General features: G+C 32.9%; 2 protein-coding genes across 2 annotated transcripts in view; both read right to left on the bottom strand.

The window, feature by feature from the left end:
- The window catches only part of syt16 (synaptotagmin XVI), a 36363-nt gene extending 24249 nt beyond the window's left edge, over window positions 1-12114 (bottom strand). Inside the window, exons 1-2 of the mRNA XM_073833735.1 lie at window positions 11904-12114; window positions 2592-2768 (exon numbers count right to left, since the gene is read on the bottom strand). Of these exons, the coding sequence (XP_073689836.1) occupies window positions 2592-2768; window positions 11904-11916 (190 nt within the window). The 5' untranslated portion in view covers window positions 11917-12114. The remainder of the gene's footprint in view (window positions 1-2591; window positions 2769-11903) is intronic.
- Window positions 12115-14264: 2150 nt separating this feature from the next.
- On the bottom strand, window positions 14265-22561 carry snapc1b (small nuclear RNA activating complex, polypeptide 1b). The gene is made up of 10 exons (XM_073833589.1): window positions 22431-22561; window positions 21210-21369; window positions 20120-20260; window positions 18740-18847; window positions 18242-18391; window positions 17017-17061; window positions 16802-16864; window positions 16494-16629; window positions 16342-16413; window positions 14265-14331 (listed from the first exon to the last, which is right to left on the bottom strand). The coding sequence occupies exons 1-10, from the start codon at window positions 22559-22561 to the stop codon at window positions 14276-14278; spliced, it is 1062 nt and encodes a 353-aa protein (XP_073689690.1). The 3' UTR covers window positions 14265-14275.
- Window positions 22562-23369: the final 808 nt, after the last annotated feature.

The raw sequence follows: 23369 nt of genomic DNA, 5'->3' as shown, positions 1-23369 counted from the left end.
GCGGCGGAAACCAGTGGAGAAAGCGTCTGAAATCTGAGTGAGCCATGAAGAGAAAGCTGGGATACCTGCTTGAGGAATGTCTGCCATTCCATCAGATTTCAAAATGTTTTTTTCCAACAACAGCTCAAAAGAAGGTCTATATTCAGGTGCACAGAGGACCCAGTGAATTCCTTCATGTTGTTTCTGTTTTAAAAATAAAATCAACAGAACTTATACAGAACATATTTACTTTTACTGTGTAACTAACTACAATTTGCACAGTAGATTGACATCAAACATACAATTTAAATAAAAAGTTAACTGCCTTCAGTTTAGGGTTGCGCGATATAAACAATATCGTATCGAGATATCTTAGAATTTATCAATTTTAAGTCTGAATGTTCTGTGCGTCTCTGTGTGTATGAATGGCATGGTTTCGTCTGATACACAAACTCAAACGCTGTGTTTTCGATACTTTATACAGCTTTATACAATTTGAGAAATACTAATCAAATGCACGCTGAAACTAACAATAGGAGTCTGGTTTAACTTGAAGAAATTCTGACAGAAATACACTACCAGTCAAAAGATTTGTAATGTTTTTTAAAGAAGTCTGTTTTTCCTCCAAGCCTGCATTTATTTGATCCAAAGCAAAAACAGTACAATTTTGAAATATTTTTAATATTTAAAATAACATTTATAAACATGTATTTTATTCCTGTGATTTCAAAGCTGAATTTTTAGGATCATTACTCCAGTCACATGATCCTTCAGAAATCACTCTAATATTCTGAATTAATGCTCCAAAAACATTTTTTATTATTATTATAAACAGCTGAGTAGAATTTTTCAGGTTTCTTTGATGAATAGAAAGTTTAGAAGAGCAGCATTTATCTGAAATAGAAATCTTTTGCAACATTATGAATGTCTTTATTATCACTTTTTATGAATTTAAAGCATCCTTGATAAAAAAATAAAAAATTCTATAACCCCACCCCCCCCCCCAAAAAAAAAATTATATATATATATATATATATATATATATATATATATATATATATATATATATATATATAATGGCTCCAAGCTTTTAAACGGTATAGTGTATAATGTCACAAAACCTTTTTTTATTTCAGATAAATGCTGATCTTTCTATTTATCAAAGAATCCTGAAAAAAACTTAACTGTTTTATATATTGATAACAAAAATAATAACAATAATAATATGCATATTAGAAGGAGCATTTCTGAAGGAGCATGTGACACTAAAGACTGAAGTAATGATGCTGAAAATTTGGCTTTGATCACAAGAATAAATTACATTTTAAAATACATTCAAACAGAAAACAGTTATTTCAAATAGTAAAAATATAAACAGTATTTTTGACTAGTAGTGTATATTTCAATTATATAACCTGTTCAAATATGATTGTCAAAGTAATAATAACAATAACAATAATATATATTTTAAGGAATACCATAGAACAAAGTTATTGTTTAATTCATTCATACAGTTTTGTTGTGCAGCATCCTGTTTGACAAAAAAAAAAATTCAATGTTTTGTTGTAAATAAATGTTAGTTATATTTTATTCATTTTATTAGATGTTGAAAGTATTTCATTCCCTATTGGTAGATAAACATTATGATACATATCAAGATCGTATGGTATGGAAAAAATGATGTAACAACATTTTTAACCATATTGCCCAGCCAATCTTTTTATTTTAATAATAGTTTTTAAATTGTATTAAACTTGTTTCCAAAACCAATAAGTTATTATTTTTTTATTCAATCTTTTATGGTCAGAAACCAGTAATTGGGTAAAATCTTTACTATTTTGTCTAAATAAATAAATATAATAATAAATAATAGTAAATTAAAAAAAACTACAAGTAAATTTAGATTTTGAGATTTGCCAAAAGATTGATCTAACAAACAAAGATTCTTGAGTTAATTAACTTTAAGCTAGTGTTAGATGGTGATAAATGTAATCTAAACCAGCATGCACAGATAAACATCCACACCAATAATTTAACAAATCTCTAAAATCAGCCTATACCCAATATGATATCGATAAATTGTGCATCCTTAGTACAAACACTTACCAGCACGGCTTCCTCAAAAAACAACCAATAACTCCATTTAGAGCCCCAGCACCCCAGAAACTATCTGCATATAGCAAACCCTCCTTCGAACCAGTTCAGCAGCACCCGAAGCGTGGCGTTTATCCAGCTAGTAGACCTAGGACATCTCATAGTACAGACAGAGTGAATATTTACTAAAGGAGCTGCTTTGAAATACCACAGCAGAACTTCCTCCAACACCCAGCTGATGTACTGACTGTGTAATGTGTGTAGGGTTGCAAGGTTTACTCATAGGTGAGTATGTGTGTTTGCCAGGAATGAATAGAGATAGGGACAACCCACAGAGCACACAAAGTTGTCTGTGGTTCAGTGCATATAATATAGATAATTTGATCCCAAACACTCCCCCTTTCTGCCAATGGTCATCAAACAGTAAAGTCAAAAAGTACTTTAATAATAAGCTTCACCTTTTGCAAAATAGAGCAAGAAAGTCAGCGAATAACGTTTGCCTGAACAATAGTGCTCACCGAGTCCTTGGTGAATCCCAGCGCGGTCTTTTCGTTTGCGCCGACTGTACTGTTCCAGGCATGGTAGACCTCCGACACGAGCGAAACAAAGCTTCTTATTGATGAAGAGGAAGAGTATGGCCAGCAAAACAACAAAGATGCCCACGGCTGACAGAAAGCCCACTGCCTCAGGAGTAACTGGTGAGGAAACAGACACACAAGCATATAAGTATAGAAGTTCCATTTTTTTTATACTGTGTACTATATTCAAAAATAAAAATGATTTCTTTATTGCTCATTTGCGTAATTCTGAACCTATATGACTTTCTTCTGTGGGAGATAAAAGATATTATGAAGATTGTTGATAACCAAACAGTTTTGGTTCCTATTAATTTCCATTGTATGGACAAAACAATACAATGGAAGTCAATGGGAAATGAAACAGTTAGGTTATCAACATTCTTCATGATATCTTATTTTATGTTCCACAGAAGACACAAGGTCATACGGTTTTGGAATGATATGAGGATGAGTAAATTGTTCTATAATTTTCTTTTTTGCAGACATTTTGTTGGTTTACACCATGCTGCAACAAAATAATATCATAAAGTGGCTTTACCCTTAACATTTTCACATCTAAAACTGCTAGTTACAAAAATGACCCAGAAGACCTTGCAATTTCACACTTCCTAGAATAAACTGTGAAGTTAATGATGTCTTTGCACGTACACCTTATTTAGCCCATAATGTCAGGCACGTGGTTGCATTCATCTGGCACTACACTCTCCAACTAAAGAAACGTAGCCTATTTTTTTCCTTGATTACATGACATAAGAAAAATATTTAATTGCAATATATATTTATTTATTTATTTCTCAGCACTATATATTACTCGAAACATGGTTTTCAATTACTGAACTATAAAAATATATATATATATAAAAAAATGTAAACAATATATATAATATATACACTATACCAGTCAAAAGATTTGTAATGTTTTTTAAAGAAGTCTCTTCTGCTCACCAAGCCTGCATTTATTTGATCCAAAGAAAAGCAAAAACTGTACAATTCTGAAATATTTTTACTATTTATAATAACTGTTTTTATTTTAAAATGTAATTTATTCCTGTGGTTTTAAAGCTAAATGTGTGGCATCATTACTCCAGTCACATGATCCTTCAGAAATCATTCTAATTTTCTGTTTTGCTGCTCAAAAAACATTTGTTGTTTAAAACAGCTGATTTTTTTTAGGTTTCTAGATGAATAGAAAGTTCAGAAGAACAGCATTTATCTGAAATAGAAATTTTTGCAACATTTTAAACGTCTTTATAATCTCTTTTGATCAATTTAAAGCATATTTGCTTAAATAAAATTATATTATATTTTAAATATTGATAATAATCATCATAATAAAGTTTTCTTGCACAGCAAATCAGCAGAATTATTTCTGAAGGATCATGTTGTGACACTGAAGACTGGAGTAATGAAGCTGAAAATTTAGCTGTGAAATCACAGGAATAAATAACATTTCAAAATATATTCAAATAAAAAAAATATTTTTATAAATTATTTATTATTTTAAAAAGTAAAACTATTTCAAAACTGTACTGTTTTTGCTGTACTTTTAAATGCAGGCTTGGTGAGCAAAAGAGACTTCTTTAAAAAAAAACATTAAAAATTTTACTGTTTAAAAACTTGAATATTCTTGAAATGTTTTCTCTCAAATTATTTTGCTGCTGCTAATATAACCGATGTGTTATATAATGCATTTCAAAACAACATAAAATATACAGAGAACATATACATAAGAACACAGATGTCTTACTAGGCTACATTTCCTACTTAAAAAGGCTTATAAAGTGATCTAAAGTGTTCATTTACTGCACATTATTACAGCACAGCTCAAAACATGTGTGCTGCAGCAGAGCTAAATTAATAACTAAATGTATTTGCAGATGCCAGTTTATCTATGTATGTATACATTTAATTCGTCATATTGCTTACAGTTGCAATATTTTCCTTAAAAGGGAACTTGTTGACTAATATAGGACTGATCTCAGCCTGAACAGCCCTACAGCAGACAGAGAGAAACCATGGCCTCATATTCAGCACACATTCATCAAAGGTGCTTTGAAGTGAACACTTCAAGTGTAAAATGGACCATTAAGTTGCATAAGAGTGAATATTTCATCGAGTCTGAGAGGACAGCCACTCCTGAGTGTGTTTGAGAGTGTTTACATGTGTGTGTTGCATGATAGGCTAAAGCCGAGCACTATTATACTGAACCATCTAATCTGCACCCACACACACGCAAGCCAATTGCAGAGTCACAGTTGTCGCTGCGATGAAAACAACTACCACTTGCTCAAACGAGTGTGAAAAACTTAAGCAGGGATAAATATAGCTATAAAAACAAGAATGAGAAAAGAGTAAACCTACACTTGCTACCACTGTAGAGAAAAGAGCAGCATGAACATTCTGCCAAACATCATCTTTCATGTTTTTCATGAGAAAGTCAGTCATACAGGTTTGAAAATGTTCAATTTGGGGTGAACTATACCTTTAAGATTCAAGTGAGATTGCATGCGCTTCTGCTGTGATTCTTATATCCAACCACTTGGCCTTGCTCTCTGCACTCTTACATGCGCAAGCAAGAACACACTGACCTTGTAAGCACAGAAACACACATTCACACACACCCACATGGACCTCTGTACTGCATGAGCGGGATGGTTTCCTTGGAAACAACTCAAGCATTTTGTGAGGAGTAATTTGTGCATGGCTTTGTTCACATAAACACACGCGGTTTCATGTTGCCATGGATTTTCAGTTCTTGAGTGCACAGAGTTCGTATGAGCTCTAAATATTATGTAACATCATTCTTATATAAAAAAAGTTACGTTTAACTCATATACACTCAACACTCAGAAAAAAGGTACAAAACTATCACTGAGGTGGTAGCCGTTTTAAAAGGTACTAATATATACACTTGCATTTTTAAGCTACTAATTTGTATCATTTAATGGTAGATAAGGTTTACCTTTTAGCTTTTGTACCTCAGGATACCACCTGAGTGACAACTTTGTACCTTTTTTCCTGAGAGTGAGTGAGAAGTGAATCAAAAATGGCTTGCTTTGCTAAACTAGATGTAAAATCATTGTGGGGAGATAGAAAGAGACAAACTGTAAGGAATAACACGACGCTGTTTTTCATACACTGTAAAGTTCTTGCCATGTCTGAAAATAGTACAACATCTACATCTGCTGGCCATTTGTATGAACTGCATCATAAAACTGCTTGGAATGAGAAACAATTGCTCAAATCCTCAAGCTAAATAGCTAGATTTTACATTAGCTGTGTTTTATTCATGTAATTAATAGATTTTACATTATATTTAGACAATATAATACATATGAGCACACACATTCCACATCTAACTGTTGATTAGATATGGAAAAAGAACAAAAATGAAAGTTTGTCCAGACAAAATTTGAATGTTGTGCTTAACAAAGCTGTTGAAAGTGAAGTTCTTTAAATGCCAAAAAGTTTGAAGGGCTTGCCATTAGTTGATTGGTACAGGATGTCGTCTCTCTTCATTTTTTTCAGTAAGCTTCCTGTCAGGCTCAAACACCCTTCCTGAAAAAATAAAGGCTTCCCAGTCCACTATACTCTAAACATAAAGGCATACTGCTTTATTTCTTATACACAAAATCTAAATTCCTAGACAGAATTGGTTCATCCTAATTAAACAAAAAAAACAAAAAACAGATTAAGTCTTGATGGTGACATTTTAAACCCTACATTAACTTATTACCTTACACTATTGGCACAATTAAACATAAAGCACACACAATGTTGTTTAATTTGTGTTGGATACAAACAAAAGAAAAACAAACAGAAAAAACAAACATACTTTTAATTTTTTCACTATTTTTTTCTTTTTGCAGTATTTTTTTTTTACAACCTATTCCTGTTTTAATCAACCTGCTAAACTAATAAAGTTATTAAGAAAATCTGAATGGCCAAAAACAGCAAATTACTACTATTTAAAACTTAGATAATATTTTTATTCACCAAGGACACATTCAATTAAATTTAATTAATCAAAAGTGTAATGAAAGCAATTACAGTGTTACAAAAGATTTTTTTTTTTGTTTTTTGTTTTTTACATAAATGCTGTAATTTTAAACATTCTATTTATCAAAACATCCTAAAATAAAATTAAACAGTAGAACCACATGAACTGTGAAAATTATAGACCAATTCGCTGTTTGCAAACAGTAATGGCACTTCTAGTGGCAGAAAATTACAGTTTTCAAGTAGCGGCCTACAGAAGCCATTACAATAAAGAATAAAAAAGGTAATTTTGAGTTTATATATTAAAATTCTGACTTTATTCTTGCAATTCTGAGATTATAACTCTCAACTCTGATTAGAAATATCAACTTGTCTTTCTCTCTTTTCCCCTCAGTTCAGAATCATGAGTTTATAATCCACACTTGTTTTTTTCCCCTCAGAATTGACAAACTGTATTGTTGAATTAAATCGTGTTATAAAGTCCAAACTTCATTAAATTTATGCTTTAAAAGTAGAGTTATCATAGCAGTTTCATCCATTGTATGTATATGTTTAAACATGACAGTATTCGACAGTATTCTATAAAAATTTTTTGCAATCCGATTCTGACATCCAAAGGCACAACGATAATTATTTTCTCTTATTCCATGGATTTCACCTGATTCCCTAAACAGCTGAAGGTGACAAACTTTTGAATGGTAATGTAATTGCTGATTTTTGAGTCAAATGGAAAAAAATGTAAAGCTGCGATTTTCTAGGCCGATAAGATTAGGAACTACACTTCCATCCCGGCGTAATAGGAAGGAGGGAAGTTTGCTGCCGTAACATGGCTGAAGCAGGCGCAGTAATATCACGCAGCACATGTGCAAATGCTAACCTAGCTGGGAACTAATTTCAGGCTCTGCGTGATATTACTCCGCCTGCTGCGTCCGTATTACGAACAGCAAACTTCCTTGACTATTACGCCAGAATGGGAGTGTAGTTCCTAATCTTATCGGCCTAGAAAATTGCAGCTTTATATTTTCCACCAGTATTAGATCACGATATAACTACAGAAGAGTCAAGTTTTAAATAGGACAAATATGGAAACTCGTTGGTCATTTTTGAACGCGATGCTATTGGTCTCATAGGATTCAATGATCTATGCTAAGCTATGCTAAAAGTGATATCGCCAGAACAGGAGAACAGCTGAATGGATTTCAAAACGGTAAAACTCAACTTATTAACTCGGGAGGAGTTGGAGAATGAGCCTATTTCCAAAAAAAGGTGGAGTGTTCCTTTAAGATTCAAAATGATTTGAAACCTGGATTTGTGTTGTATAATTTCTACTTGAGAATCTAGATATGTGTTTTCAAAGATGAGAAGGTTCTCTCTCCAATTTTCCATGTTTTACATACAATTAGTTAATGTTTTTATGTGTCCACCTTTACAACACACACACCACCTGAGGTCATAAAATCCTACCGCCTCTCACTGTCACGCTCTAATAAAGGCAGAGGTGGGGAACCGAGCCTCAGGTAAATGAAAATGAATCACTCTATAAATAAAGGAGGGTTGGATGAACCTCAAACGCAACAGCACATTCTCTGCACGACAAATCAAAAGCTGCTAACAGTGGCTTGTGATTCTAAATTTTCAAGAGGAAGAAATACAATTTCTTTGATAAATAAAGCTGCCATTTCCTAGAAACTGTCTAATTGATGTCTGAGAATATTATTAGCCCAAGAACAGAATGGAAGCCATTAAGCCATTAGACTAATTAGGTTATGGGTCATTTTTTCATCTGAGCTATCTAGAGATCAAAATAGAACTAATGCAATTAAAGATAAATATTAAAAAATAATTAGATGATTTGTACATTTCAGGCATAGAGTTAGAAACTCATCCTTGACCTGGTTATAAAATATTATGCATTAACAGAAGGGCAAAAATATATTAAAATAAAATATTTATTAGGCTTCCAACTATAGAGTACAAATCAATAAGTGAACTAATTTGTTATAATTGAACTCCACTGTTATGTATTATGGGAGGCCAAATCTCTTTTTCAAGTTTTGTCAGTAAATATTCTCAGTCAGAGATGATTCTACAGACTCATTAACATTTCCACCATTACATACAAGTCATTTCATACAGCGAGGCATGCTGTCACAAAGGAACAGATTTAACAAAAAATTATTAAGAGAATTAATCCTAAACATCTGCATTTCAAATGCATTAAAACCTAATGGCTTTCAGGCTGAATTAAAAAGTAAATGTTGTAAAACAACAAACAATGGACTAAAATGATAAAACTCCTGTTTTTCACAATAGAAACTGTATAGCTTATAAATTGCATAAAATGACAACACATGACAGCTTGCCCTGATCTGACATTTATAAACAATAGCCTAAGGAAAACACAGTTCAAGTTAAAATCTACCTTCATTATGTAACTGGCTCATCACTTTCAGAAAAAGGGTACAAAGCTGTTACTGGGGCAGTACCCTAAGGTACAAAAGCTAAGAGCTACATCTTTGCAACTGGTTTACCCCTAAATGGTACATATGTGACCCTGGACCACAAAACCAGTCTTAAGTCGCTGGGGTATATTTGTAGCAATAGCCAAAAATACACTGTATGGGTCAAAATTATTGATTTTTCTTTTATGTCAAAAATCATTAGGAAATTAAGTAAAGATCATGTTCTATGAAGATTTCTGTAAAATTCCTACTGTAAACCTATCAAAATGTAATTTTTGATTAGTAATATGCATTGCTAAGAACTTAATTTGGACAACTTTAAAGGTGATTTTCTCAGTATTTTGATTTTTTGCACCCTTAGATTTCAGATTTTCAAATAGATGTATCTCAGCCAAATATTGTCCTATCCTAACAAACCATACATCAATAGAAAGCTTATTTATTGAGCTGTCATATGATGTATATATCTCAGTTTTGTAAAATTTAACCTTATGACTGGTTTTGTGGTCCAGGGTCACATATAGTCTACTTAAAGTGCACATATGTGACACTGGACCACACAACCAGTCATACGGGTAAATTTGTTGAAATTGAGATTTATACATCATCTGACAGCCGAATAAATAAGCTCTGATTGATGTATTGTTTGTTAGGACAATATGTGGAATCTGAGGGTTAAAAAAGATCAAAATATTGAGTTCTTATGCAATGCATATTGATAATCAAAAATTAGGTTTTGATATATTTACAAAATATCTTCATGGAACATGATCTTTACTAAATATCCTAATGATTGTTTTGGCATAAAAGAAAAATCAACCATTTTGACCCATACAATGTATTTTTGGCTATCGCTACAAATATACCCATACTACGTAAGACTATTTTTGTGGTCTAGGGTCACATATTAGCATCTTTTTAAAGGGTACTGCCCAGGGGCATTGCTAGACCCTTTTTACTGGGGCATGTGCCCCAGTAAATTCTCAAATTTGAGTTATAATTTAGATTGATAATCCCAAAATAAAGACATTAAACTACATGTAACAACTGAATTAACGAGTAATGGGGGCCTGTGCCCCAGTAGAGCTTCAGGTCTAGCAACTGCCCTGGTACTGCCCCAATGACAGTTCTATAGCCTGTTTTTTATCTGAGGTTTGATTATGTGCACTTGTTTAACCAGAAGCTATTATAAAATTTAATGATATTAAAATTTTATGAATAGCCATGTGAAATACTCCCTATGTGTGGCTGAGATCTCCCTGCAAAATAAATCAGTGCATTTCATTATAGATCTTTTTAATGATTTATTAACTGAACTATTTTGAGTACTTTGGTTCTGTGTTTCCCATTGGAAATCTAACAAAGTTGGTTTGGAGAATGAAAGATTTTCAGCAGGGCCAAAAGTAAACCTGTTTTCTGAAATTGTATTTTTATATAATTATACAAACGCTGCTGCACAATCTGCAGTCTGACAATGATATGTGATTCTTCAGTTAGCTGGAGGTATCAGACTATCTCGAAAAATGAGGCTTCTTCAAACTATGCTTCGCCAAAATATTTATTCATAGCATCTTCTGTATTAAAGAGATGAAAAAAATTATACTCACCCTCGTGTCGTTCCAAACCTGTAAGACCTTTGTTCACCTTCGGAACACAAGTGAAGATATTTTTGATGAAATCTGAGAGTTTTCTAACCCTCCATAGACAGAAACGCAACTGAAACGTTTCCGCCTGACACAGAACAGAAGAAATTGTTTAATAAAGTCTTTATTTTCTTTGTACATAAAAAGTATTCTCATGGTTTCATAACATTACAGTTGAAACACTGATGTCACACGGACTATTTTATCAATCTCCTTACAATCTTTCTAGGCCTTGAACGTGTCAGTTGCGTTGCTGTCTATGCAGGGTCATAAAGCTCTTGGATTTAATCAAAAATATCTCCATTTGTGTTCCAAAGATGAACAAAAGTCTTACATATTTGGAATGGCATGAGGGTGAGTAATTAATTAAAGAATCTTAATTTTTTGGTGAACTATCCCTTTAAAGATGTGGGCCTTAAACAACAATAAAGTGGATTTTAGTGTATTGATGTTGATTTCTAATTGTGTGTTAATTAGCTATTACCTTTGAACTTGAATAAAATTCATTTCTACATTCAAATTCAGAAAACACGCTCAGTGCAGACACCTTATACATCTACATCTAAACAGATGTATTATCTATTTATCTCCAAAGTTTAAGCTAACCATTTTTTTCTTTTTGAAAAACTGAATTGTTCTCTAAATGATTTGTGTGAAAGCAATGACGGCAGTGTTGAGGGCAGTGATTTGAAAAAAAAAAAAAAAAAAAAAAAAAAAACATTTAAAAGGCTATTGGAAGAAACATGATAAAAATGTTTTAAAGCATTAATAATGCGTGCTTTGAAATTAGCCAGAAACGTTTTAAAACTACTACAAAAGCAATAACAATCATCAGGTGAGGACATAAACAACAACACTAGCAAAAGCCAGAACACGGATTATATAAAACATAACATGAAATTCTCCAGGCGTGTTTATTTATAATCGTTTGAATGAAATGTCAGTTATTATAATGTCATGTTCAGCAGAGAAGATGAACCCAAGATGAAACGAATAATTATAATGATGCTGGAAAAAAATTCATTGCTCAGCCCTGCCACAATATCAGCCAAGGAGCTTAATAAACAAACTGATGGTGTGTATGAGAATATTTGATCAGGAATTAATTCAAAGCTTTCTAATATCGTACAACGCAACGCGATACTTACTATCTGATGCCATGGTCGCGTTGCATTAAACCAGCGGCGTCAATCGCCCGCCCTATCGATCAATATCGATCGTTATCTTCATGAGTATAAGCACCGAGGAATCAAACAGGCTTGGCAACCGGTCCTATTGTACGTATGAACACGTCTGTCCCCGACAAACCTGCTGGAGAGAGACGGCGGAGAAGCCCACCAGGACACACTGCTTTCGCGGGCGAGAACGCATACGGGCACGCGGGCATCTCGACGAGAACGCGCTGCGCGCTCGCTACTCTCTGCAGCAATGACCTCCAGAACCTTCATCCAGGCCAAAGAGCTCAGTTATGTCATGTAGTCTTTCAGTGTATGTCATATTCACATTTCCCCATAAAGAATTTGTGTTCCTTCAACTTCAGTAACTTTTATGTAGGGTTGATTTTTATTTTTTGTTAAATCTGAAAACGTTTGTATCCTTTTCCCAGATGGACTTTCAGTTTTAAAATGTATGCAAAAAGAAAATCTATTATTAAATTTGACTACATTATAAGACGATGCTTATCCAAACAAATTGTAAAATATTTTTTAATAAAATGACAACAACCAACAATTGTGGCAACAAATTTTTATTAAATATTAGTGTACTTGTTTACTAAGGGACAACAGCGAAGACCATGCATTAGTTCATATATGAGACATGTAATTAAAAAAATAAAATAAAAGTCTAATTAAGCTGTGGTATTAAATTATGCAAAAACTGAAAATATAATTTAATGGTGGGTATTTATGACAAAATAATAGCTATAAACAAAATTATTTAAGAAAATACTGAATTCTTCTGTGATATATATGTATAAATATTGTTAGAGGAGACAGTAAGTAAAGTATATTTGTAGCAATAGCCAAAAATACACTGTATGGGTCAAAATTATTGATTTTTCTTTTATGCCAAAAATCATTGGGATATTAAGTAAAGATCATGTTCCATGAAGATGTTTTTAAAATTTCCTACTGTAAATATAATAAAAAGTAATTTTGCATTCTAAAAAAAAGATATATATATTTTAAATTGTAGCACCTCAGATTCCACATTTTCAAATAATTGTATCTCGGGCAATATTTTGTCCTAACAAACCATACATCAATGGAAAGCTTATTTAATCAGCATTCAGATGATGGTTTTTGAGTGTTTATAGCATCCATATCACTGTAAAAAGTTTTCACCAGATTCAACTTAAAAACCTAAGTTCAGCAGCTGCCTTAAAATTAAGTTAAATCAGCTTAAAACTACAAGTCATTTTAACTCATTTCTATAAAATGAGTTGATTTAACTTGTTAGTTGAAATTACTTAAGTTGGTTTAACTTAAAATTTTAAGGCAGCTGCTAAGCTTAAGTTTTTAAGTTGAAACTGGTGAAAAAAGCAACACTGAATAGTTCAAGATTACTGAAAATAATTGAACTTACTGTAAATAATAGAAAATCAACTCTCAGACCATACAAAGCTGCTGCAGTTAGTTGCTAAAAATATATATCTAATTTTATTATCATTATCACATTGTAAGCATAATTTTCAATTTCCAAGAACAGAGTAACTCAAAAACACCATATATGCGCAGATTTAGCAGTGAATCTGCTGATGTGTCTCATGTCCCCAGCATGCATAGAGAAATACATGTAACCTTTATGTGCAATAAGTCACTATGATTTGGAGTTATTGAATTCATCTTAAACGCTACGGCCTATTAGGTGCAAACTACGTAAATCTTACTGTGCTGCAGATCTAAATTATCACGCACCTCCACACTTTGGCTGAGGCATGAATGAGCCAGGGAGAAAAATGCTAAGATTGGAAGTGATAAAACATATTGATTAAAATCAAGCAGCCGAATGTGTACATCAATAAAACCTTCAGGTTAGAAAGAACTGGACCACATGCATATAAAAGACCACACAATTCTCTTTTCTCAGTGTATGAGATGTATTAGCTGGCACAAATACAATAGAAAGAACGTGGATTGATATAAAGACAAAAGAAAAACAGGGAGCGCTAAACATTCTGAATAAAAAAAATCGTTAACATCTTTTAAAACAACTGCTTAATAACATGTTAATGTAAAAAACTATCAAAGAACAGTGTAAACATTTTCTTATATAAACTGTCGTTTAAAATGTATATCTCGCACATATTCTGATGCCAAATATTAAAATACAAAAAAAAGTCACACATGATGGATAAAAGCAGCATACATTCACTGCCTTTTAACCCCAAAAGCAGCAACGTTTAAAATTACATGATAAAACAAATCAAATGAAACTGGAGCTTAAGGCACAAATCACACTAGCTTTTAACACTGGGCGGCCTGCCAATCACACTCCATCCAGACTGTGCTGCTTAATACTAAGTGGGATCACTGCTCTTGTTGGGGTTCCAGTTGAATTTCTTCTTCTTTTTTTCTAGGGAATTAAAACGAAAAGTCAAAAAGTGAAGCTCCTGCATCAAGCAGGCTCTTCTTTCAGTATTAGACAGCATGATCTAATGACCCCAGGGTATCTGCAGGGTTTTTAAAATCCAATTTGAGGCTTTTAAAGACCTGAACAGATCAAATGAATGCCATATGGGTATTGTAGGGCAAAATGACTCTACAATTGATGATCTGAAGGATTAGTTCACTTCCAGAATAAAATCCAAGATGTTCATGCCTTTCTTTCTTCATTCGCAAATAAATGAATGTTTTTGAGGAAAACATTCCAGGATTTTTCTTCATGTAGTTGACTTCAGTTGGAGCCAAAGTGTTGACGGTCCGAACTGTTTTAATGCAGCTTTAAAGAACTCTACATGATCCCATCAGTAATAAGGGTCTTACCTAGCGAAACAATCTATGATTTTCTCAAAAAAAAAAAAATAATAATAATAATAATAATACAAATTTATACCACAAATGCTCGTCTTGCTTGAATTCAAACATTACATAGTCATTCAAACATTACAAAGGTCACGTGTGACGCAGGCAAAGCACACTGACCTATTGTAAACAAAGCAAATGTGCAAAGAAATTCAAACACCCTTTACCAAAAAAAACCCTGTGTGTTCACAGTGTGTGTGTTTGTTCACTTCTCACTGCTGTGTGTGTGCACTTGGATAGGTTAAATGCAGAGCACCAGTTTCGAGTACGGGTCGCCATACTTGACAATACATCACGACTTTCACTTTTTTCCTCAACTGGTATCATGTAGAGCCCTCTGAAGCTGCATTGAAACTGAAAATTTGGACCTTGAACCTGTTAACTCCCATTGAAGTCCACTATATGGAGAAAAATCCTTGAATGTTTTCCCTCAAAAACCTTAATTTCTTTTCGAATTTCTTTTCTTCTTGGAAGAAAGAAAGATCTTCGATGACATGGGGGGGTGAGTAAATTATCCAAATTTTTATTCTGGAAGTGAATTAATCCGTTCAGAAGTTCAAATACTACTGGTTTTGACAAAAACAAACTGTTATAAAATGACAAAGCTCACATTTGAGCCTTTTTAGTCAAAATGATGCAGTTGAGGTCAAAAGTTTACATACACCTGGCAGAATCTGCAAAATGTTAATTATTTGACCAAAATAAGAGGGATCATACAAAATGCATGATTTTTTTTTTTTATTTAGTACTAACCTGGACAAAATATTTCACATTAAAGACGTTTACATACAGTCCACAAGAGAAAATAATAGTTTAATTTTTTTTTTAAACGACCCTGTTCAAAAGTATACATACACTTGATTCTTAATACTCTGTCGTTACCTGAATGATTCACAGCTGTATTTTTTTCTTGTTTGTCCTGAAGAGTTAAACTGTCTGCTGTGCTTAAGAAAAATCCTTTAGGTCCCACAAATTTTATGTTTTTTTTTTGTTTGTTTGTTTTTTTTAAACATTTTTGTGTATTTGAACACTTTCCAACAACGACTGTATGCTTTTGAGATCCATCTTTTAATACTGTGGACAACTGAGAGACTCATATGTAACTACTACAGAAGGTTCAAATGCACACTGATGCTTCAGAAGGAAAAATGATGCATTAAGAGCCTGGAATGAGTGTAAACTTTTCAACAAAATGAAGATGTGTACATTTTTTTATTTTGCCTAAATATCATATTTTTTTCATTTCTGCCCTTCAGAAGCTTCATAAGGGGACAAATGATCTTAAAATTCAGGGTTAAAATACACATAAATGTTGATAAACCAAATAATTTGTGGAACCTGAAGGATTTTTCTGAAGAACCACATGCAGTTTAACTGTTCAGGACAAATGAGGGACTCATTAATGTTCCTTATATAATTAATTGCACACTGTTCTGTTACCGTGAGCCTGTAGAATGCACAACAGCCCTGTGTTTTTACTTTTAATTAAATCACAGCCTGTTGAAGTTTAATAATCACTCACATTAAGCCACATTAATCAACATGATGTCTGTTTGCTTACCTGGTTCCTTCTCTTCTTTCACTGCAGTCAAACACCACAGCCGGGTTAAATTCGAGACCTCACTTTCACTTTCTGTCATACAAAACAGCAATAATCAATCAATGCAAACCAAACTGTAATTATGTGAGTTTATCTGGTTGGACAGGACTTACCCTGAGTGTTGAAGCGTAACTGAGTGCGCGTTTTAAGTGACGGGAATCTTTTCTTTTTTGATGACACCTTTGGTGAAATGTCTGGTCCAGTTGCTGGGACCAACTCTGTCTGTCTGTGACGTCGTGACTTGGAGGCCTAACAGGAAAATGAGAAAAAACACTGCAATTACTTGCACAGTCTTATGTGGATTATGTTTAATATCCTATCTGCATGTAAAGGCCTTGTAAAGTACTGATTTTATGTGAACATGTTATTATGTAAAATTCATCAAACAATCAGACTGGTTTATTTTGCAGTCTATATTTACCTCTACAGCTTGTCCATATGATTTGGATTTGATAGACGCTAGCAGCAGGGCTCTGTTGGAGCTCTTTGGGCGGAAAAAAAGAACACAGTGAATGACACACCCCTCTGGTAAAACAAAAGTACTGCAACATTAGATTGCTACACTGCTGCAGTACGGAATGCAGCACTATGTAGAATTAAAGAGACATATATGTTCATTTTAACTTAATCTCTTACTTCTTGATTTGAAGGTCCCTCTCCAGCATCCTGCTGCTCAGATGTCTGAAAAAAACAAACAAGCAAAACATATGTAGCGCTTTTAACTTGCACATGGTTACAAAACACACATAGACATTCTATAAACACATAAAGTTTCATTTTTAAAAATCCTTAGTATCTTAAGCTCACTAAGATGTAAACACAATGTAATATATTTCAGTTAGAATTTAAGTTAAATTGTTTCCTTTTTTCTCTAAATTAATATATAAATTGTAAACTATTCCTGTGATGACAAAGCTGAATTTTCATTCTCCATTACTCCAGTGTTGATTGTCACATGATCTTTCAGGAATCATTTTAATATGCTGACACATTTCTTAATAACGTTGAAAACTGTTTGATAAATATAAAGTTGAAAAGACAGGATTGATTTGAAATCCTCTGTTATAATATCAGTGTTTTTACTGTTGCTTTTGATTTAATCCATTCTTACTTAAGGCGAGACACTGCAGGTGAATAGGGTAAAAAAATGAAATAATAGTTATCATCTTACTTACCCAGTTGATTGATTACACTGATAATTGCAAACTTTTTTTGTATTACAAGTTTTCTAAAATGTTAGGTTTAAATATGCAAATGAGGCATTATTTAATAAAATATGCACACATTTGCATGAATTTCTAGTACAAAAATCTAAACCCTGGATGAAGTCGGTTTCAAAATTCTTGTTTAATTTTTTGGACATATTAGAGTCAAATGTTTTACAGAGGGAATTTTGGGTATCTTATTGTGTCACTCCATAGTTCAGAAAAAAAACTTAGAAAACAATAATTTCTTTCATTTTTGGGGGCAATAAAATGCTGTATAAAATCAAGCAAAATATACATAAACAAATCCCTCTGTAAAAAACTTCACGATATAGACAGGAATAAAAATGTAATGTGTGGTGTGTGTAAGTGCTACTGAAGTGGAGATTTATTTATAAAAAATGAATTTTGAGAAAACGACCTTTAAAAAAATGGATTGCAATTAAAATCTATTAACACAACTAGATAAAGTGCTATGAAAGTAACACTTAAGTGTCTTTTGGATGTTTTCTTTCCACTAGTCTGAAAAAAAACAAAAAAACAGGCCAAAATCTCAAACTTGACAGGTGCATGAAAAAACTGCGTTTTTGCCTGCAGTCTTTCCTTAACAATAAACAACAATAATGTAACAGATTTATAAGCACAAATATACTTACTGCATGATCTGTCTGCCAGTTGCAATAAGTGAGGACAGTGCTGTTTAGTTTGGGAACCAGGTTTTGTTGTACAATATCCAAGTTTGGGTCTGGTTTGGTAAAAATGGCTTTCTTCAGATCCTCATAATGCTCATGGATATTTGCAATTTCCTAAGGTCCGCAAAAATACAGATTTGTTAACAGAAACAGTCTTCCCATTTACAAGTAATTCCAAATCACACTAATTTGCATTTAAAAACTCTGAAAAATCACACATGAAAATCTGTTTCTACCGGCTAACTTTTAGTGGAAATGTAATTGTTTGTTATAGCCTTAATTCATTAAATCATTAAAATCATGTCTTTGACTGATCAGTGACATGACCAACACAGTGACACTCACACTTATAGAGCCGTTATAAAAAGCTTTTGCACATTCAGACATGTATTTTAACCATACAAATGCTAATTTTATACAAAATTAAGTTCTTGAAACTGTTATTTTGCCATGGTGACTCACCTCTAGTAAATCTGTGGTGACAAGTTCCTGAGGACGTGATGGCGGATCAACAAACTCTTCACAGATTTTCCTCTTCTTTCCATCCTCCCTCTTTATCCTGAAATTGAGCTGTAAACATGTACAATGAGCACCTTTGGTCAGAGTTCAGAAACATCAGGTTGAATCCGTTTGTTTACAGTTTCGGACACACACAGTACAGGAAAAACATTGCTTAATAATGTCAACATGTAACAATTTTTCTCCTACATGACATATCCTACTGAAACAGGATATTCAGTCTAGGGTGGAACTTTATCTAGTGACTGAAAAGGAGGATGTGAAAAACTAAGAGGAACTTTATAAAAACATGTAAATAAAAAATTAATAATTTTATAAATTATATACACTACCAGTCAAAAGTTTTTGAACATAAGATTTTTCATGTTTTCTAAAGTACAACAAAAACAGTAAAATTTTGAAATATTTTCATCATTTAAAACAACTGCTTTCTTTTGAATATATTTTAAAATGTAATTTATTCCTATGATCAAATCTAAATTTTCAGCATCATTACGCCAGTCTTTAGTGTCATATGATCCACTGATTTGCTATTCAAGCAACATTTTTATTGTTATTATCATCAATATTTAAAAGTTATTCATGAGCATATTTAAAACATTTTTTCAGGATTCTTTGAAAAAAAGAAAGATCCAAAGATCAGCATTTATCTGAAATAAAAAGCGTTTGTAACATACACTATACCATTCAAAAGCTTGAATTTTTTTATTTATTTATTTTTTTGGTGGGGGAAGAAATAATAGAAATGAATACTTTCATTTAGCAAGGATGCTTTAAATTGATCAAAAGTGATGATAAATACATTTATAATGTTACAAAAGATTTCCATTTCAGATAAATGCTATTTTTCTGAACTTCCTATTTATCAAAGAAACCTGAAAAAATTCTACTCAGCTGTTTTCAACATAATAATAATAAATGATTTTTTTGTTTTTGTTTTTGTTGTTGTTTTTTTAACAGCAAATGAGAATATTAGAATGTTTTCTGAAGGATCATGTGACTGGAGTAATGATGCTAAAAAATCAGCTTTGAAATCACAGGAATAAATAACATTTCAAAATATATTCAAATAGAAAAGCATTACTTTAAATAGTAATTTTTTTTAATTTTACCTGTTTTTGCTGTACTTCTGATCAAACAAATGCAGGCTCGGTAAGCAGAAGAGACTTCTTTTAAAAAAGCATTACAAAATTTACTGTTCAAAAACTGTTGAGTGGTAGTGTATTGTGAATAAATGAATAAACAAATAAATAAATAGGTTTGCGTTGATTCAAGCCTTTAGTTGTAACACTGTGTCTTGCAGCACTGAGCTTCTTAGCCTACCGGTGTTGGCATGGCAGTGAAGTAGAAAGCTTTATCTGACAGGAGCTTTCTGAAGACATAAACCACATCGTAATGTTGAGCATTCACTGCATCCCTCTGAAACTGCATAACATCATTCCAGTCCTTCAGAGCAATGCGGATCTACAAAGTGGAACATTCAAAATACATGTGTTATAATTCTGTAATCATTTACTCACCCTGTCATGTCATTCAAAACCTGAATATATAATAAGATATTTCCATGTTTTGTAGGGCTGGGCAATTAATCGAAAAATAATCGTAATCGACATTCAGAACCTATAATCGATCGAATTTTTCCAGGTCAATTATTTCAATTACTTTCCCTGTAAAAACATTACTGCGTATGGAGTCAGGTGACCCCGCTCTGTTACGTTATGTTATTCCTCCAAAATGTCGATGGAGAGCTTAAGCAGTATTTATACAGTAAAAAGTATTTACAGGATATACAAGAGTAATTTGATTTAGAAGAGATACTTATTTTCTACTTTTAATATTTATTATTATTTTATAAATAATTTATTTTGTTTCCAAAAGTGAAAGTTATTTATTTTCACTAATTTAAGAAAAATGTGACTTTTCGTTTTAAGCAATGTGTGCTTTAATTTCAGTTGTTCAACACTGATGTTCAATAAATAATCATAGATAGTAGATAGTATGTGCACCCTTCATTCAAAAATCTCTCACTTGTAATATGTGCGCAGATTTACTGTACAAAACTTGACAGTGAACTATGAGGGCAAAAAAAATAAATGTTATTTAAATATAATTAAATATAATTTTATAAATGAATAAAATAATCGTTCATTAATCGTAATCGGGTTAAAATGTTCAATTAATCGAGATTTTGATTTTAGGCCAAATCGCCCAGCCCTAATGTTTTGTCCATATAATAAAGGCCAACAAGTTCTAAAACAAAACTAGTAAAGACAAAAAAACTTGACAAATATCTTACACAAACGTCAGAATGACATGGGAGTGAGTAACCACAGGTCCTAATAATAGAAAATAATTCTACACAGAAACAGCCCAGAGGGCCGACAGAATGATCAGATGCTGGGTGACAGCACACCTTCTCTCTGGGAGTGACAAGTTGTGTGTTGAAGAGGCCGTACAGCAGATAAAGACCCCCCACTCTGATCTGGAAAGTGTAGGGTGGTAAGAAATATGGGGACACCACAGACAGAATAAGACGAGCAAAACGCCTTCTCTCATTTAGCTCTGGTTTTCCACTGCAGAGAGGAGGAGAGAAAAAGAAATTACATTTCAAACATAATGGGGGATAAGGATCTCTCACAAGATCATATCTGGGGGTCTGTGGCATCTAATAGATTGAAAATCCCTGCACTACAGCATTAATACACACAATAAAAGCAGTGACTGGAACAAAAGATGCCCATAATGTTCATAAAAATAATAATACACAATGAAACATTCAACAAGACAGTTATTAAAGGAGTAGTTCACTTTCAGAATGAAAATTGACAGATAATGTCACCCCCTTGTCATCCAAGATGTTCATGACTTTCTTTCTTCAGTCGTAAGGAAATTATGTTTTTTGAGTAAAACATTTCAGGATTTCTCTCCATATAATGGACTTCTATGGTGCCCCCGAGTTTGAACTTCCAAAATGCAGCTTCAAATGGCTCTAAACGATCACAGTCGAGGAAAGAAGGGTCTAGCAATATCTAGCAAAACGATCGGTTATTTTCTAAAATAAATTATAATTTATATACTTTTTAACCTCAAATGCTCGTCTTGTCTAGCTCTGTGTGTACTCTCTGTAGAGATTAAAAAGTATATAAATTGTAAATGTTTTTAGAAAATAACTGATCGTTTCGCTAGATAAGTCCCTTCTTCCTCATCTGGGATCATTTAGAGCCCTTTAAATCGGCATTTAAACTGCATTTTGGAAGTTTAAACTCAGGGGCACCATAGAAGTCCATTATATGGAGAGAAATTCTGAAATGTTTTACTCAAAAAACATAATTTCTTTACGACTGAAGAAAGAAAGACATTAACATCTTGGATGACAAGGGGGTGAGTACATTATCTGTAAATTTTGTTCTGAAAGTTAACGACTCCTTTAACATTAAAGATAAAAAAGTTTTTAAGCTAGATAATAACTTTGAAGTAAGTTATGTGTAAATAGAGTTGTGCTGCGGAAGATAGATGATTGTCTCTTACAGTAACAATGTACTTTATATATTTCTCTTACATGATGAATCTAATTTAAAAGGTAATTTTAAATAGAATTCGCATGAAACTGTCACTGGTATTGATGTCAACTCACTGGAAGATGCTGCTGAAGTCCATGCCTTTCCAGATCTCTACAAACTGCTCGTACCGAACTGACTCGGTCGCTTGAAAACGACCCAGTAGTTCTTCGCAGTCTGCTTTTACCGGTTCCCTATAGTGATCCATCCTGCCCTGTATTCATCACAAATACTTCATTGCTTGTTTTAAAATGAGATAAAATCGCATTAAAAGTGTTGTTTGTGTTCTCGTCTCGCTCACATGCTATTAAATAAAGGGATTAAAGCTTTCTACTGCCATCTAGTGTCTCGGATGTATGAAAGATGTCAGTGTACTAAACACAGGCAGAAACATGACTTGCAGTTCCATCTGTGTCACCTTTTAAAGAGGGAGATAAAAAAAAAACCCGTCTAATACCTGTTATACTAATTCTAAAGTAGACAAATCACATGTTTTGCTGACATGCTCAACGAAGTTACCTTGGTAACAGAAGCTTGAGGCTTTGACTTCAAAACAAACATGAGCATGCAAGCAAATATGATGAGCATGCAGTCCTACCTGCTGGATGGTAAACAGCACATGAACATCTCAGAGATGTCTATTTAATGTGCGTGTTTACATCATTATGATTCAAAATGTATGTAAAACTGGCATTTTATTTAGAAAACTGACATTTACTGTATGTAAAACTGACATTTAGACATTTAGCCTATCAGATATTTGTACAAAGTGGATTCTTTAGATTAAGCACTTTTTAACAGACAAAAATGAAACCAATTTCATTTTTACATTTAAACGCTGAATTATTTTAGTGTGCGTGCATGAACACATGGTTCATTTGTTTTGCAGAACACATTCTTCACTGGGTGGAGGGTAGGATATGTGAGGCATTGTGACCTAATGTTATTGTTCTCCTAGTATGTGCATCTAAGCATTAGATCTTATGTGACAGATGACTGACAACTACAGTTTTTTT

This window comes from Garra rufa, chromosome 2, assembly GCF_049309525.1.
Source record: "Garra rufa chromosome 2, GarRuf1.0, whole genome shotgun sequence".
NCBI lineage: Eukaryota > Metazoa > Chordata > Actinopteri > Cypriniformes > Cyprinidae > Garra > Garra rufa.
The sequence above is the reverse complement of the archived record's forward strand: the minus strand, read 5'-3'. Positions and strand labels throughout refer to the sequence as shown.

Bases quoted from the DNA above. Each gene is read 5' to 3' on its own strand.
- snapc1b (XM_073833589.1), bottom strand. From the start codon at position 22,561: ATGGATCACTATAGGGAACCGGTAAAAGCAGACTGCGAAGAACTACTG. The intron at 16,630-16,801 runs GTAAATATAGAC...TTTTCCTGTTAG, and splicing joins CATATGGACAAGCTGTAGAG to GCCTCCAAGTCACGACGTCA. The intron at 14,332-16,341 runs GTAAGCAAACAG...TTAATTCCCTAG, and splicing joins GAAAGAAGAGAAGGAACCAG to AAAAAAAGAAGAAGAAATTC.